This window comes from Papio anubis, chromosome 1 (assembly GCF_008728515.1).
Source record: "Papio anubis isolate 15944 chromosome 1, Panubis1.0, whole genome shotgun sequence".
In the NCBI taxonomy this organism is placed as follows: Eukaryota; Metazoa; Chordata; class Mammalia; order Primates; family Cercopithecidae; genus Papio; species Papio anubis.
In genome coordinates this window covers 113,973,318-113,990,133 of record NC_044976.1, presented here as the reverse complement: position 1 = coordinate 113,990,133, position 16,816 = coordinate 113,973,318, and the positions used below count along the sequence as shown (strand labels likewise).

The window sequence follows — 16,816 nt, the reverse complement described above, 5'->3', positions numbered from 1 at the left end:
GGCTTGCTTTCACCAAGAGAATGCAGTAGAAATAATACTGGGACAATTCCAGGCCCAGACCTTGAAAGGCCTGGGTGGGAGCTTCTGCTTTTGTGCTCCTGGGAGCCTTGAACTGCCATTTAAGAAGTCTAGCAACCTGGTGAGGAAACAACACGCAGAGGCCACGAGAAAGAGAGAATATATAGGAAAAGAAGGAGGACAGAATACACAGGAAAAGAAAGTCACCCTTGGCTGACTCATCATGTGAGTATAATCACACAGGACCATGGGCAGGATCAGTTAAAGAACCTCCTGGCTGAGCCCAATCCATGCTGCAGAATTGTGAGAAATACTGTATTGGTTGTTTTAAGCTACTAAGTGGTGGGGTAGTTGTTACACAACAATAGATAAAAGATATCTTCTTTGAGATATGTGAAGTATAGGAAGTTAAAAAGGTCTGACCAAAGGCTCAAATCTACTGCTATGACTTTAAGGACCAAGCTTCGTCAACTGAGTGAATAAAATAACCAGTGGAGCTAAGGAATGGACCTCAGAGTGCAAGCCATCTTGACAATCCTCCACATTCGCTCTGTTCCAGCCCTAAGCTCTGTGTTAAGTGAAACACAATAATGTATACAAAAATAGCTGGCAATCAGGCTGGCACATGGGAAACACTCAAAAAATGCTTCTGGGTTTGTTCATGTGTTCCTAAAGCAGTGATGTGAACATGAACCTATCTATTCAGAGGTAGTATGGTGAAATGGGTAAGATCATTCTGGAAGCAGAGAGCCTGGGCTCAAATCCTGGATCCCATAATTACAAATGGGGCCTTAGACTTACCTGACTCTCCCATGTCTCAGTTTGCTCATCTGAAAAGGAGGCTGGCTACCAGAACCTACCTCACATGATTGTTGTGAAAACTGAGTTGCATGTTAAAAGATTAGAAGGTACAGCCGGGTGCAGTGGCTCATGCCTGTAATCCCAGTACTTTGGGAGGCTGAGGCGGGCAGATCACGAGGTCAGGAGATCAAGACCATCCTGGCTAACATGGTGAAATCCTGTCTCTACTAAAGAAACAGAAAAAATTAGCCGGGTGTGGTGGCGGGCACCTGTAGTCCCAGCTACTCAGGAGTCTGAGGCAGGAGAATGGTGTGAACCTGGGAGGCAGAGCTTGCACTGAGCCAAGATCATACCACTGCACTCCAGCCTGGGTGACAGAGTGAGACTCCATCCCCCACCCCCCAAAAAACCAAAGATTAGAAGGTACCTGTTTCATTGTTTATTGTTAAGGTTTTCTTTTTCTGTCTCTGTTGTTCTACCATTTCACATTCAACCAGTCAGTTATACTAGTGTCTGCGCCAGTATTCACAGTATTTCCCTTCGGACGTTTCAAAACTGAAAAATGGTTACGATAATTGAATGCCAATTTTTAGGCTCTTCTATTCTTCCGGGTTTCTCCTCAAATAAAGTCATATCAAAAGTCATTAGTCTCTGGTAACATCCTGGAAAAGTTAGCAACTTATTGTGAGAACGGGGTCAAGAAAAGTGACGAGCAAGGTGTGTATGGAAAATGACAAAGCGACTGTGTGAGACACCAGGACGCCGTAGAGAGTGCGGTGGGGTAAGGGGTGTGATGCAGAGGAAGGTCCTGATTCCCTGTGACCTTGAGCAGGTCTCTGACCCTGGGGCTTGGGGACCTCAACTGTAAGAGAGGACACCTCTACCCCACCTGCTCTGACCTCTGACAGGGCAGCAAGGAGGGGCAAATGAGTCCAAACCTATGAAAAGCTTTTCGTAACTCCTAGGGCACTGGGCAGAGGGTAGGAAGTATCTCAATCTATTTACGGTCTCTTACTTTCTGCAACAACTTTTTACATTTTTGAAAGTTTTCAAATAAGCCCAAAACTTCATTCCCGCCAACAAGCAGGGCCACAGCAAGTGCCTTTTATGAACTAACGAGAAGCCTATTTTCTTTAAGAAACTAAAGAGTAGACATTCTTTTTGACAATTCTCAAAAATAGCTCAGTCAATTCGATAAAATCATCTTTGAAAACATAAAAAAGAACTCACCATCACTTGGCACCTAAGCCCGATAGGTTGCTGCCACGGTGAAGGCTTTACATAAAGGGAGAGCCGACAGCCTGTGATTCTGCTAGGTCTGATGGAGACCTGCTATTCTGATTTCCAAAGCTTGCTTTGTCTATTCCCGCTCCCTCTTCCCTCCTGTCTGTTTCTACACTTTACAAAAGGCCTTAGAAGTTGTATTTCTGGCCTAGTAACTCTTCCAGCCACTGCTGGGTTCAGACCAGATTTAGCCCAAGGATCGGCGGGTGACCAGGCCCACACAATGCCAGGAGGAAAGGTGCCAAGCCTGCTCCAGCTCTGGCAGACTGGCTGTCACTTGGGCATCTGGCTCTCCCTGAGGGTTCCATTTGTCAGCAAAGATGTCGTTCTTTCCCCAGCCATTCTTTCCACCTCCTAACCCAGGCTCTCCACGAGAGGGACAAAGGGGGCCTTATTAAAGGCAGGGAGACGAGGAAAACCAATGGCCCTAAAGAGAAGCTGAAAGGATGAGGCTGGGGACCACCTCAAAACGCTCTCCCCAGGGCAGATGGGCACTTGCCACCTTTCAGGTCTCCCTGGGGAGCTGGGGTGACTGACTTGAGTTTTTGAAAGCCTGGACAGTTGTTGGTCATGGTGAGAGCAAACTGAAAGGTGTGCAGCAAGCCTGGGAGCCATGCAGCACAATCAGTCTGGCTTCTCCCGTCCAGCTCTGCCCTGACCAGCAGAGTTGTGTGGTGAGAGGCGAGGGCTGTTGCTAATTACATTTTCTGAACACGCCACAGGCATACTTTCCCCAGGCTGTTTGGTTTGTCCCCTCTCCACCCCCACTCAGGTGCACTGTGCAGCTCAACCAGTCTTACAGGGAGGAGCAATGTGGGAGCCCATGGGGAGAAGTCAGTCCCACCACCCTGGATGACCTATGGTGAGAAGACGCCCTGCCCTTTCCCACCTACACAGGTGGAATTCACACCAACTAGGGCTGAGAGCCAAAAATCAAAACCACCACAGACCTCACTCCTGGCCAGTGTCTTGGCTACTTATATATAGAGCTCCAAGTATCACTCATCTCCACCGTGACCACAGCCGGATTTTTCTCTACTGCTTTAACTGCAGCAAAACCTGTTCTGAGACAGACTGTCTCCTGCTCGGCTTTATTGCTGCCACAATCTGAAATTCTCTGTCCTCCTGTGTTCCTATCACCTATACCCCAGGCCTGTTTCTGCACCTGCCCACCAGACAGCGGTGCACTGGTCTCTTTCCAAGTGACCGTCTGAGTGTCACAGGTGCTGAGATAGAGCTCTGAAGGCAGCCAGCCTGATGTGTGCGGGGCTCTGAACACAGTAAATGTTTAACACAAATCTGCTGCTCATTCCCCGACGCCAAACATGGGGAAAGAAAGCCTTCTGAGATGAATATGTGGCAAAGCGGTGACCTACTTGTCTTCAGAGCCCTACAGGCATCTGTGAAGGACTCAAAACCCCAGATTTCTGGTACACAGACATGTGACTTGGACACCAGTTTCCACCAAGGGTGGCAGCAACCTTGAATGCTAGATCACCCCATCCTCGTAGCACAAGCCAAGCCAGAGGAATGAAAGAGGGTACACACCAACATGAAGACGGTTTGGCAGCGTGGCCTGACTCCAAATACAGGCTGAGCCACCTCCCTGGAGCCCAGCCAAATCTATGACAAAGCCGATTGTTCTGATACCCACTAAGGTGTGTCCTTGCTGATTTTGGCTGCTCTGCCAGCTACATGATCACAGCAGTAATAGGTGCAATGAACTAAGTGCCTACCCTGCCCCAAGCAGGCTACACACATCAGCATACACTGCCTAAGGAGGCAGAGAGCCTGGGAGAGGGTAAAGGCTTTGAAGTCAGATGTCCCAGGCTCTGCATTCACCCAGAGACCATCTCAGTGCCAACTGTGTCCATGCCCCATGCCAGGCACTGAGAATGTCATGAGGTATAAGGGTGGCCCCTGGCCTCATTCATAGTCTGTGGAAGAAAACAGATGGAAAAATAGGCCACTAACCACAAAGTGAGAGATGCCATTATGGGAGCATTCACTCAGCCCTGGCCTCATGACATCTGAGTGAATCCTAAATGATGCTAGTCATATGTTTTTGTGCAATTACGTAAATTCCGTAAGCCCTAGTTTCTTCATCTGTGACACAGGGATTATATAGACCTAGGTCACAGGGTTCTATGAAGACTAAATATACAATCTATATAAAGTGCTTATCTTGAAGTAAATAAAATGATGGTAATCACTCTTATTTAACCACAAAATAATGAGATTATGTGCAGAGATTTAAGTATGACAACCCATCTGACTTCTAACTTTTTCTCAGGCATACATTTTCAAAACACTCACGGCTCACACATTTGGTGTCTCTAAACTGCACCTGATTCTTTATTGGAGGGTCCCTAGGATGACCATATAATTTACTGCCCAAACCAGGCCTCTGAGGGTGGGGAAAAAAGGAACAATTCACGATTCCACTAGGACAGCATGGTAAATCAGATGTCACATTTTGGACAAAATGGAGCTGGTGGTCACTTTATCCATTGTCCATTGGCCAATTTCAGAGTCAAAGTAGGCAGCCATCACTATGCATCTCCTTTCTCCATCATTTTGGGGAGCTGCCAATAACTTTGAGAACAGACCCAGCAAAACCTCAACCCGGGTGAGAGCCAGCAACTGCCTCGCACCATCTAGAAGTCCAGAAACTCAATAAACACGGAAACCCTCTCCACCTTCGCATCTCCTCCCCAAACCAGAAAAGGGTCAGACTCTGGTCCTAGCTCTTGGCATCTGTCGCCGCCCCTCCCGTGCTAGACAGCAGCTGTCTCCCAGCAAGGCATCAGGCATCCTTTCTGCCTCCTGCATGTTGCCTCTTACCTCAGGTGTCCCAGGCTGTAGAAGCGGGACTCGCCGTCGGTGGAGCGGACCACCTGCAGCGTGAACACGGGCTGCAGCTGCCTGAGCTCCAGCAGGACGATGGCCAGGTAATGGATGAAGAGGAGGGCATCCACGAGGGAGACTGCATATTGCACAATGCCCTGGTAATTCCGGTCCCGAGAGTCCAAAATGCGGACCCCATAAAAAAGCCAATAGGAAACCACAAAGAGAAAGATGAGGACCAACAAAAGGGCACGAAACACAAACACCCGTGGCATGTCAGCTCTCCGCTTGCGGAAGAAAAGTGCCCAGGTCCCTATGAGCAGAATGAGGAGTTTGAATGCCACGGAGATAAAGAGCCCCTCACAAATTGTGCCACAAGGCTCCAGCTCATCCCTCCACAGGATCGGAGGTAAAAGGATGAAGGCGATAGGGGTGAGGAAAGCTAGAAGTCCAAGAAAGGAGGCGACGGTGAGGCCCAGGTAGCGTTTGCAATCCAGCCCCACGCTGTCCTCCATGTCCTTGCTGATCCTGGCAATGTCCTCTTGGGATATGCTGTGCTCTGAGGTGCCTGTGATGGCCGTGGTGGTCTCTCCCCAGTTGTCATCCTGGTGGGGAGAAGACAGTGAGGATGGCACGATGCAGGTCATTTGTAAAAGCTACAAAGAGCAGTGAACATGCAGGGCCCGCCGCATCTACCCAGCCCTGTTCACAAAGGCTTCCAGAAAATGAACGCTTAACTCTTTAAATATTAGAACTTTTTAACTCAAACAATTTTCATTGAAATTTTCAAACTGTATGCAGTATTTACCTTTTCAAACAGAGAAAACATAATGTGATCTTTCTGTCTGTTTGGGTGATCCATTGACATAACATTGATTATCACCCCCTGTGTTGAAAAGCCTTGAGAGGCTCTGAGGGCCTGGAGCTGTTTGCCCTGCAATGCGCAATCCAGGTGTTAGACTAATCTTGTGAGAGCTCATCTATAGAGATAAACCTCCTGCATCTTCTTTCCAATTCACGCTGGGATATAAAGGCTCACGAAGTCCAACTTCTGGAGGTGGGAGTATTACTACACCCTCCAGCAGCTCAGAAGAGCAAAGGGCATAGCAAGGGAACTCACACCACTATACAAACCCAAGCTTACCTGCAGCTAGGACTCACATTTTACAATCTCCTTATGGGCCGGGCGCGGTGGCTCACACCTGTAATCCCAGAACTTTGGGAGGCCGAGGTGGGGAGATCACGAGGTCAGGAGATCGAGAGCATCCTGGCCAACATGGCGAAACCCTGTCTCTACTAAAATTACAAAAATTAGCTGGGCATGGTGGTGCGTGCCTGTAATCCCAGCTACTTGGGAGGCTGAGGCAGGAGAACTGCATGAACCCGGGAGTCAGAGGTTGCAGTGAGCTGAGATCGCGCCACTGTACTCCAGCCTGGGGGACAAGAGCAAGACTCCGTCTCAAAAAAAAAAAAAAAAAAAAAAAACAACTGGCAATAATAATGGAGCAACAAGAGAGCAAGGTGCTGAAAAGACACGGGGGGCCAAAGAGGTTTTGCCTCAGAAATTCGTATGTATCCTCTCACTCAGAAAAAAAAAACGTCAGATGCAGTGGCAAAGTGGTGAAATTAGGACACCAACTTAGAAAAAGCTAGTTGAAGTTAGTAGCTAAATCAGCAAGACAGAGATCGCTCATAACCAAATAACCCCGAATCTAGTCATGACCAAAAAACATGATTTATGAAATGTATGGGCTATGGTAAGAAGTGGTGGTTAAGGTCTCAATCCTATGAACTAATAATCCTTCAACTTGGAAAGTTCGAAGTATCACATACACTGAGAGAAATTCCTATTTAAGACGATGGCCAGAAGCAGCCAGGACTGTCGAACATTGCTGGTGGAAGTGGACCATGGCACAGTGCCTCTGGAAAACCACTCTGGCGGTTTCATAGAAATTTAAATACACACTTAACTATATGGCTCAGCAATTCCACTCTCAGGTTTTCTCCAAAAATTAATAAAAATGTACATCCAGCCAGGTGCGGTGGCTCACACCTGTAATCCTAGCACTTTGGGAGGCCAAGGCAGGCAAATCACCTGAGGTCAGGAGTTTGAGACCAGCCTGGCTAACATGGTGAAAGCCCGTCTCTCCTAAAAATACAACAATTAGCTGGGCTTGGGGGCGCGTGCCTGTAATCCTGGCTATTTGGGAGGCTGAGGCAGGAGAATCGCTTGAACCCGGGAGGTGGAGGCTGCAGTGAGCTGAGATCGTGCCACTGCACTCCAGCCTGGGCAACAGAGAAAGACTCTGTCTCAAAAAACAAACCAACCAACCAACCAACAAAAACCCAAATGTCCATTCACTAGGAGAATGGACAACAAATTGTGGTAGACTGACACAATGGAATACTACTCAGCAAAAGTAAAAAGAATAAGCTGATGAAACATACCAAAATATGGATAAATCTCAAAATCATTACGCTGAGTGGGGCGGGTTGGGGGGCAGGGGTGGACCATATGATTCTAATTATATTAAATTCAAAAACAGGCAAAATTAAACTATAGTGATAGAAATCAACACAGCGGTTGCCTTGGAGAGGTGAGGGTGGGGCAGAGGTTGACTAGGAAGGGCACAAGAGAGTTTCCTGGGGTGCACATGCATGCCTAAAAAATGCAGATGTATAAAGGATCCTGTTAAGCTTGAGGTTCTTAGAAGAAAAAGCACCTAAGATGCTTTCATCAAAACCCCTAGATATTCAATAAAGAAACTGAGGCCTACAAAGGCTGTGACTGCTCAAGGTAACGGAGCTACTAAAAAATACAGCCTCCAAACACCCATCTCAATGCTTTTCACACCAGATCATCCTTGGGCAACACCAATAGCTTCCCAAAGTAGTTGTCAGATATGAGGTGCAGAGGAGATGCAGAGAAAGAAGAGCCTTTGTTGTAGGCCACCGGCACCTCTGAACCCACATCCGGGAGGAAACTGACCCCCTCATGCACTCCAGGGTGATCCAGTCCTAGGATTGGCCCCACCCAACCATCAGCCATCCCAGAGCCAAGACAGGCAGCACTAAATGCATTTGCTCATTGCTCAGTGAACCCCACGTTCAACCCACAACTGGAGCTTTGAGTCCCAAGAACACCTTGTGTACTCTGAGGAATTCCAGTTCCAGTGCACCTATCTGATTATAAATGCTTACCTGTGTGTATGCACAGGTATGTACAGATGTATGCTTATCTATAGTCCTATATCTGTCTTTACAGCTGTGTATCATACATTGCTTTGTTTATGAGGGGCAAGGCTGGACATGTGTATATATACTTCAGGATGTGCAGAGGGTGTGCAAACATGTCTCTGTGTATAGCTCAGATATTTATTTAAATCAGGTGGGCTGCCAGACAGTTGGAACCTGGAGAAGAACCCACTCAATGGTTTAAAAAATTAATAAAGTGTCAGTATTTCAAAAATACTATAAAGTTAGGATTTCACATAAAATCCGGATTTGCAGCTTTTCTCAAACACTGAATCCCTGAATTCCTGAGCAACAGTAGGTGTCTGGAGCTGCGGGGCTACTGTTTCCTTTACAGAGGCAATGCATTCTCCAGTTAGCCACAGGCTCCTTCACACCACACTACAGCACTCACACGGATGCACTGCACAGACTGCTGTTAACCCAAAGCTTGTTTGATATATTTTTGCCCCCTCTTTTTGATCCAGGGCCTCCTTAATTAACTTACGTTTCTCTACCAGGCATCTGAGTGTGCGGCCTCTGATTTACTGCACAGCTCTAGTAGTAATGGTCAGTCTGGGCTGTCCCACGTTTTTCAAACTTCTTCTTAGGGTTTCTGAGTTTCCTTCTCCCTCTTACACTGTTCCATTGTGAAATGAGCAGTGAGAGACTTCAGCTTTTCCCTTCCCTACCCTGTCATCAACCTTGCTGATTTCTTTTCCACATCGTGCAAAGCAGGCCAACCAATCATACTTCAGAAGAATCCCCAAGCTACCAAAGGGCAGGACAGGCTGTCCTCAGACCAAAAAGAGACCACGGGACATAGATAAATTAGCATGCTAGAAAAATAAAGACAAAAGCCCAAGAGAACCTAAGGAAAACATTTACAGAAAGGAGTCTTGGTCAAGTGGCAGTGTGCTTAGAGACTACCTTTGATCCTTACCTGAACTTCCTCTGTCCGAGCAGAATCATTTCCCAACAGGGGCTCTCCAGTGGGAGGTTGAATGGTGACAGACTTTTCTGACCCTCTGCCATCTTTATTCCGGGGTGACTTATGTCTCTCTCTAGTTCTCTCCCTGAAAAACAATAACGAGCTAGCACATTTATGCCATGTTAATTAACTCTCTGGGTTTATCAAAATGTAAGTATCATTTTGAACTTAGGAAAGTTCTACACACACATGCACACACACACACCCGCACACACTGCATCAAAACCCACCCATCTTCACCACACTTCAAGGGGTGCATTGATCTTTACTCCCTACTTAATATTTTCTTTCTGCCATCCCAAGACCCAAAACACTCTTCTTGCATTGCCATAAAGAAATGCCTGACACTTTCATAAAGAAATGAGGTTTAACTGGCTCACGGTCCTGCAGACTTTACAGGAAGCATGGTACTGACATCTGCTTGGCTTCTAGAGAGGCCTCAGGAAGCTTACAGTCATGGCAGAAGGCGAAGTGGGAGCAGGCACATCACATGGTGAAAGCGGGAACAAGAGAGAGAGTTGGGAGAGGAGGCACGACACACTTGTAAACAACCACCTGTCACTCTTCCTCTATCAACAGTGATATTTTTTCAAAGCCTAAAATTGTAATGTTAGGATTTATGTAGCTAGTTACACTTTATTGTAATAATTACTGATTTGATTTGGTTAAAATTTGCCTTAACCAATTTTCTAGGGCTTTTAAAATTGGGACAACACTGTAGGATATCTAAGCTTTGGTATGTCCAAAAAAATCTGGGACAATTTTCATCCTTCACCTTTGGACAGGAGAAGAAAGGAAATTCAAAGTCACTACAAAGAACTGTTTACTTCTCATTCTTACAGGTTCAAAACTAAGTCATTCCCATAGGTTCTAGCTGAACTTGAAGACATCCATAGAAACAAACAAGCTAGGACAAAAGGCCAAAGACACCAAGAGGGGTGGAGGGTGTGTGTGTGTGAGTGCGTGTGTGTGTGTGTATGTGTGTGTGTGTACACGGGGAGGGTTTCAGGCCTCCTGAGGAAAGCAGGCTGCTGCATCATTTTACCCCACAGGAACTTCCTGGGTGGTCTCCAGCATGATTGTAAGAACCCTGCCTGGGGGTCATTCATGAAATTCCAAAAAGAACCAATCATTGTGGCCAAGCCCAGGTCACAACCTGGGCAATAACCACTTATGGGAACTGGCACTCCTCCTCCTGTTGCCAACAGGAAACCCAGAAGCCCCCACTTCAGGAGCCCCTCAAGGGTCAGTGAGTTCCCTCAGCCTCCTGCCCCCACAGCCACCTTGACATCAGCCCTCCTTCCTACAACCACTCGCCGTCGTCATTCCCAAGGTCTCCCAGGCAGGATAGAAGCAGATTTTGGAGACAAACAGATCTTGGTTTTGCCCTACCAGATGTGTGATCTTGCACAAGTTACTCAATCTCTGAAAACCTCAGCTTCCTTATGTATGTAATGGTGACAACGACAACATCACATAATGTAAGCAGTGCTCAGTACAAGGATGTGGAGTAAGTGCTAATGCAGAGTGGCTGTGATTGCTATTACTATTAGCCAATGTCAAAGAACGGTGTCTTGACTTAGTGACGCAGAGTGTGTATACCTTGGAGAAAGAGATGTAAATGGAACTATTAACACACAACCCATCTTCTGTTAACCTACTACTTAGCTTAAGAAAACGTAGATTTCTTGTCAAACTTCTACCTTATCATTATCTCCCTGGGATAAGCATTGACTGATTCCTTCAAAGAGCCAGGAGGCTCCCATGCCAAGGGAATCTTTCAGTGACAACAATTCTATTCCTAGAACATAACTTATAATTACAGTCTGTTGCTGAAATAGTTTGGATAGTTGTCCCTACCCAAATCTCGTGCTGAACTGTAACCCCCAATGCTGGAGGTGGGGCCTGGTGAGAGGTGTCTGGATCATGGGGACAGATCCCTCATGGCTTGGTGCTATCTTCACGACAGCGAGTGAGTTCTTGGGAGATCTGGTTGTTTAAAAGTGTGCTGCACCTCCTCTCCCAACTCCCTCTCTTGCTCCCGCTTTCACCATGTGATGTGCCTGCTCCCACTTAGCCTTCTGCTATGACTGTAAGCTTCCTGAGGCCTCTCTAGAAGCCAAGCAGATGTCAGTACTATGCTTCCTGTAAAGCCCGCAGGACCGTGAGCCAGTTAAACCTCATTTCTTTATGAAGGTGTCAGGTATTTCTTTATGGCAATGCAAGGAGAGACTAATACAACCGCAAAGTTAGATTCTAAAAATAGAGGTGTTCTGGTCAACTCAGGTGTTTTATTTTAACAAGGCAGCTAGGGAAACAGCCAAATAAGCAGAGAATTTGGTTGTTTACCCAGAGATGCATCTAACAATGCCAATTACCTGACATCCTACCCCAATTTATAGAACACTTTGCTGAATGCTTCACTATATTTCATTCAATCCTAATTATAATCCTATGAAGCCAGTATTATTGTCTTCATTTCACAGACAAGGAAACTGTGGCTCACAGAGTTCAAGTTACTTCTCAAAGTAGTATTATAGTCAGTGGCAGACCTGAATTCAGGTCTGTTGCTACCACTTCTATTCACACCCACTATGGTGCACCGTGCTGAAGAGCAATTGGAAGATTTCATGGCATAAATATTCTTCAAATCATTCTCACACCCTTATACTTTAAAACTATTAGAGCTATGAAATATGCCTTTGAAGCTATTGCTAGGAGTAACAATTGGACCTTAGATAGCACAAAGCTGTGTGCCCAACACTCTGGGCTGTCAAAAACAATCACTTCAAAAGGCACCCACTGTGAGAAACCATAAACAATTTGGGAGAGACTTCCCCCGTGTTTAGTCGGTTTCAGAACTAAACTCAGAATAGGTCTAGAACTGCTGCTCCACCAGCCCCGCCACCGGCCAGATGGACAATGCCCCTCTTCTATCTTAATCCGCTTCCATTTTCCCCAACTGCTCTCACATTTATCACTCTCTCGGCCACCAGCCAAGTCACATGCTCACCTAACCCATCTATCTATTCACTAGTCCCATGGGTCAAATCTTGTGACAGCACAAATTCCACTGGAAATCAAAATTCTTTCATTGAGTGCCAATTCCCGGAGCCTGCACCCTACCAGGGCAGAAAGGAGGTGGGGAGCCACCCAGAGGTGAAAACAGCCTCTGTTGCCAGCCAGGGTTCCTATCACCAGCCCTCCCAGCCTGGCTCTTAAAAGGCCCAGGAGCACCCAAATGTGAAACAACTGTTTAACAATTCCCCTGATAACATCGGAGGGAAACCAGAGAAGAACCTGTCATCTGATAACCCAAGGAAGGTTTCTCATCCTCCAGAGCCCAAAACCCTAACCAGTGTGTCTTAAACTTTAAAAACTTCTTAAACTTAAAAAACGCTACAGAAAAACTACCCTGGGTATGGACTCAAGTGCAGATTTGTTGACCCCACTCTCAAATAATTTTCTGGAAGGGAGACAACAGAAATCAAAAATTTCCCCAGCATCCCAGGAGACTGCAGGTGGTAAAGGAAACTTGCCCCAAGATTCTCTTCCCCGAATGCTCCTGGGAGGAGGTTGCTGAGTGACTGCTTGGAAGTCTGCTTCTTTGTGAAACGCCCTGTATGTAACAGGGGCTTGATAATGGGAGCCATGAGTGTAATGCTCAGCTGCACAATGTTATAATACACGGCACTGCTTTATTAAAATAGTATGAAGTGGATGAAGTTGGGAGAAAGGTTCGGAACAGTGTGCAGTCATGACTGAGGGATACCCTGAGCCAAGAGCCTTCCACTCACTGTCAAGTGAGAGTTGAAGGTGAGGCACTTCCTGTCAGCTCAACACTAGCACTGCGCCAGGTACTGGTCATGCTACCGACGGAGCAGGACCTGCCATATGGCTTTTATTAGAAAAAAATTATTAGGAAATTAGAAAAACTTTATCAGAAATCACTGGTCCCAAATTACTACTCTAAGAAAGTCTCTGAGCCAAGCCAGGACTTCATAGTCATACTCTACAAAAATCCTGGCATTCAGTGCCTTCCTGTCTGCAGAACTGCAGGTCACAGTGTGGCCACCTCACTGTAATAGGTACTCAAAGGCTCATCCCTGTAGCTCCAGATGCTACAACTCCAGGGAAAACCTATGGCTGCCAAGCGCTGTCTGGGAGAGGGTTCCCCATTGATGAAGACAATCCGTTCACAGCGTCTAAGAGTACGGAAATGGGAGACCACGGGAGTGAACAGACTGCCAAGCCACAGGGGGAGGGGTGTTACAAACACATGTACACATGTGTGTTTTTCCAACTCTGCCTCAGTGGTCTGGATCACCTCTGTGCCTTTGCTGGGCGGCTGTGTCAGCTGCGAGAGTTTTTCTTTGTATCTTTATCTCTGAATCTGTCTCCACGCAACATCTGCCTGTAGGAGTAAAGATAAGTATATCTGTGCGTGTTGTGTGAGGGGCAGGAAGAGCAAGTGGTGGCATGCAGGCAGCCCGGGCATGTGTCTGCACCGCACGTGTGTGAGCAAATGCGTCTGTTTAGGTAGTTCTAGAGCTAAGCCCTTGGGGGTTGCTGTCACCCTCCTCGTTCCAGCTAGAACCACTGTAATTCTCACTGTTCCCACTTACAGTCAGCATTTCCTGGGAAGATTATTTAGTCCTGTTTCTGTTGTTTGCCTATTTCTATTTGGGGAAAGCTGGCCCCACCGGTTACTCCTCCCTTTCCTTCTCTCCCACAACCCACGACCTGTCCATTCTCTCTGCTGGCTGCTGGGGCCCGGCTGGCTGCTTCCTCTTGGCTATGGCGGGGGTAAGAGGGCTGGGCCCTGGGCACACAGACTCTGAAGCAGCCCTGGAACAAAAGCACCAATTCCTCCACTGCCCTGGCGGCCCTCTTTTTGTGCATTTTAGCACATTCGTCACATGAGTCACCCTTCATTTCCCTTTCCAAAAGTAGCATTTCCCTTCTAAAGAAACAAGGTGGGCCCAAAATCTGCTGAGGGCACCTACTAACTTTGGAATTTTAGGCAAATAACGCTGCCCTCTGTGCCTCGATTTCAACACCTGTAAAATGGGGCTACAACCTCCCGCCATTCTAGCACTGCTGTGAGAATAGGAGATAATGGCTATGAGGGAGGGGCCGAGCAGACACCCCCACAGCAGTTAACGTGACTGGCAGCTGCTGTGTTTAAATCAGGGAACTTGTGCTCCAAACCCAAAGGTTAGGTGGGGTCAGCAAGAGTCCACACCATTCTCCCAGCAAGTTAACTGGACACCCTCTGGAGACTGCAGGCATCGCAAAACCAGGCCACTGACCTCTTCGTGAGAAAAGAGTCACTTGTCATCTGCTTGGAACCTGGCCAGCCTTCTAAGATGATCATGGTATAATCAGGCATATCAAGTTTGGTGCACTTCATTATTCCTCCCTGAGTGGGAGTCTGACTAAAATTACTAAAGAGCATGGTCCCACCACTCCCCCGGCCAGCCCCAACCTGCCTCTTACCCTTCCATTCAAGTTCCCAACAAACCTCTGAGCAGGGCAGCCTTCATAGGAACACTCCTGGGACAAAACACCCTTGGCTGGGCCTGGGGCCTGGGGCCTGCTCTCATGCCTGTGGAGGGCAACCCTCCTGCTTAACATTCTTTAGGCCCCAGCAAAGTACACCACAGCCCATGCTCCCTAGGGATGGTATCCCTTGCCCCATAGTTGCTGTGCCCTATGCTGCTGTCAGTTGGAGAATCCACCACCCATAGGTGGTAGTGGTGTTTTTTAAAGAACCCATGGAGTGCACCTACAAATCTCTAATGCTCATCTCCTCTGTCAGAGCTTTTCTCAGAGTAGATATCCAGGAACATTTTTTGAATAATTGATTAAAAGTCTCAGCTTGTATTAACATTTGCCAAGTACTTTCCATATGGGTCCAAGAATACATTAAAAATTCTGCGTGTTGTTTTAATTGGAAGTTACAGTCTCTTAAAGTTACTACAAGGGCATTGGAATATCAATTTCTGGAGGCCCCAAGAGGCCTAAGGAAATAGCAGAGCGTAGCAATGGGCCCTGAAGCGTGAAAGTCAGAACTTGAGTGTAGACAAAAGAGGCCAGAGATGGTTCCCACAAAGGATACTGCAAGCCAACCTCCTTTATTCATCCCCAAGCACCCAGGGAATCCCAAATTCCTACTTCTGTCATTGTGGTGTGGATGAGGGAAGCTTGGTATTGACAAGGGAATTGTTAGGGCTAAAAAACTGGTATTTTAAAACAGGTGTTTCCGGCATTTCATAACTAAATCTGATAAGTTTACCCACCAGCTGAAATGTGTGATTTAATTCTTGTGGCCAGAGGGCTTCTGACTGGCTCAGGAGCTGGGCTCTGCCATGTTACCACAGGCCCCATAAAGCAGCACATGCCCCGAGCTCCTTCTGTTTCTCATCCTTATTTGAAAGCCTTACCTGGACTCCAGCACAAGCTCACTGACATGTTTTCCTCAAATTTTTATAAGAGCAATACATAAAAATTTAGAAAACAATTAAAGTTAAAAAGAAAATACCACCATAGTCCTATACTCAGAGACAGACATAGTCACCATGTGAATACTCATCATATGTATATGTAACTATTATAGCATACATTTTGAATCCTGTTTCTTATAACATGGTCTCATGAACATTTTCTCACGTCATCAAATATCTTTGAGAACCTTTCCTTTATATTCTGTTCCATTCATTTCTAAAAATTACAAAATATACAGTTGTAAAAAAACTGAACAAGTACAAAAAGAAAAAGGAAAGTTCCCATCAGTCTCCAGCTTCTGCCGAGCCTCCCCCTGTGGATGACCACTCCTAGCAGTTTGGAGTATACCCTCCCAAACCTTTTTCTATGTGAGTAATCCAGATGGGCTTGTAAATCATTAGATATATGTAGCTCGCTGCTGTTTTACAGAACAAAATCTCACTCTGCATTCGGCTGCTTGTATGGGGAAGAGCTCAGTCAGGGAAAAACTACTACAATCACTATTCCCAAGCCAGTGCAGAGCTGGGCCTTTGGGCTGGGGCCAGTTGGTACCTTGGAACATAGTGCTAAAATGCCAAGGCCATTACAGTATTAATCTAGCCACTGGTGGGTGACCTCTAACCTGTACTGCATTACATGCTTTACAAGCATAATCTCATTTAATCCTCTCAACAGCCCTATAGGAGAGGACTGCTGTACCCATTTCACAGATGAGGACGCTAAGTAAATGGCAGCACTGCAATTTCACCAAGTACAATTCTAACTGGTACAGTACCACCTATCTGTTCACTGATTTCTTTATTCATTCATTTGCTCTTCTACTTAGCAAACATTCTACAGGTCAGTAACACAGCAGGTCCTAAGAATAGCAGTGCACACCTGCTAATTTTGCAGAGACTGGGGAGTTTGATCAATACCGCCCAGGACAGTGTTTTCAAACCCAAATTTGTTCGCCTGAAGATTAGTCAAAGAGAAATAAGGTACCAGGCCAATCCTACTGGTTCACCAAATAAGCCTCATGACAAAGGCATAATGGACAATGAGTCAGCAACTTCAGGTGAAAACCAACAAGCAATGAACACTTTTTAAATCTTCCATTTACATTCTTCATAAAGCTTTCAGGAGAGCTGATACCTA

The 16,816-nt window shown here is 46.5% G+C and overlaps 1 protein-coding gene across 1 annotated transcript in view; it reads right to left on the bottom strand.

The window, feature by feature from the left end:
* The window catches only part of VANGL1 (VANGL planar cell polarity protein 1), a 55,952-nt gene that overhangs the window by 29,128 nt on the left and 10,008 nt on the right, over nt 1–16,816 (bottom strand). Inside the window, exons 3-4 of the mRNA XM_003892449.4 lie at nt 9,125–9,257; nt 4,948–5,555 (exon numbers count right to left, since the gene is read on the bottom strand). Of these exons, the coding sequence (XP_003892498.1) occupies nt 4,948–5,555; nt 9,125–9,257 (741 nt within the window). The remainder of the gene's footprint in view (nt 1–4,947; nt 5,556–9,124; nt 9,258–16,816) is intronic.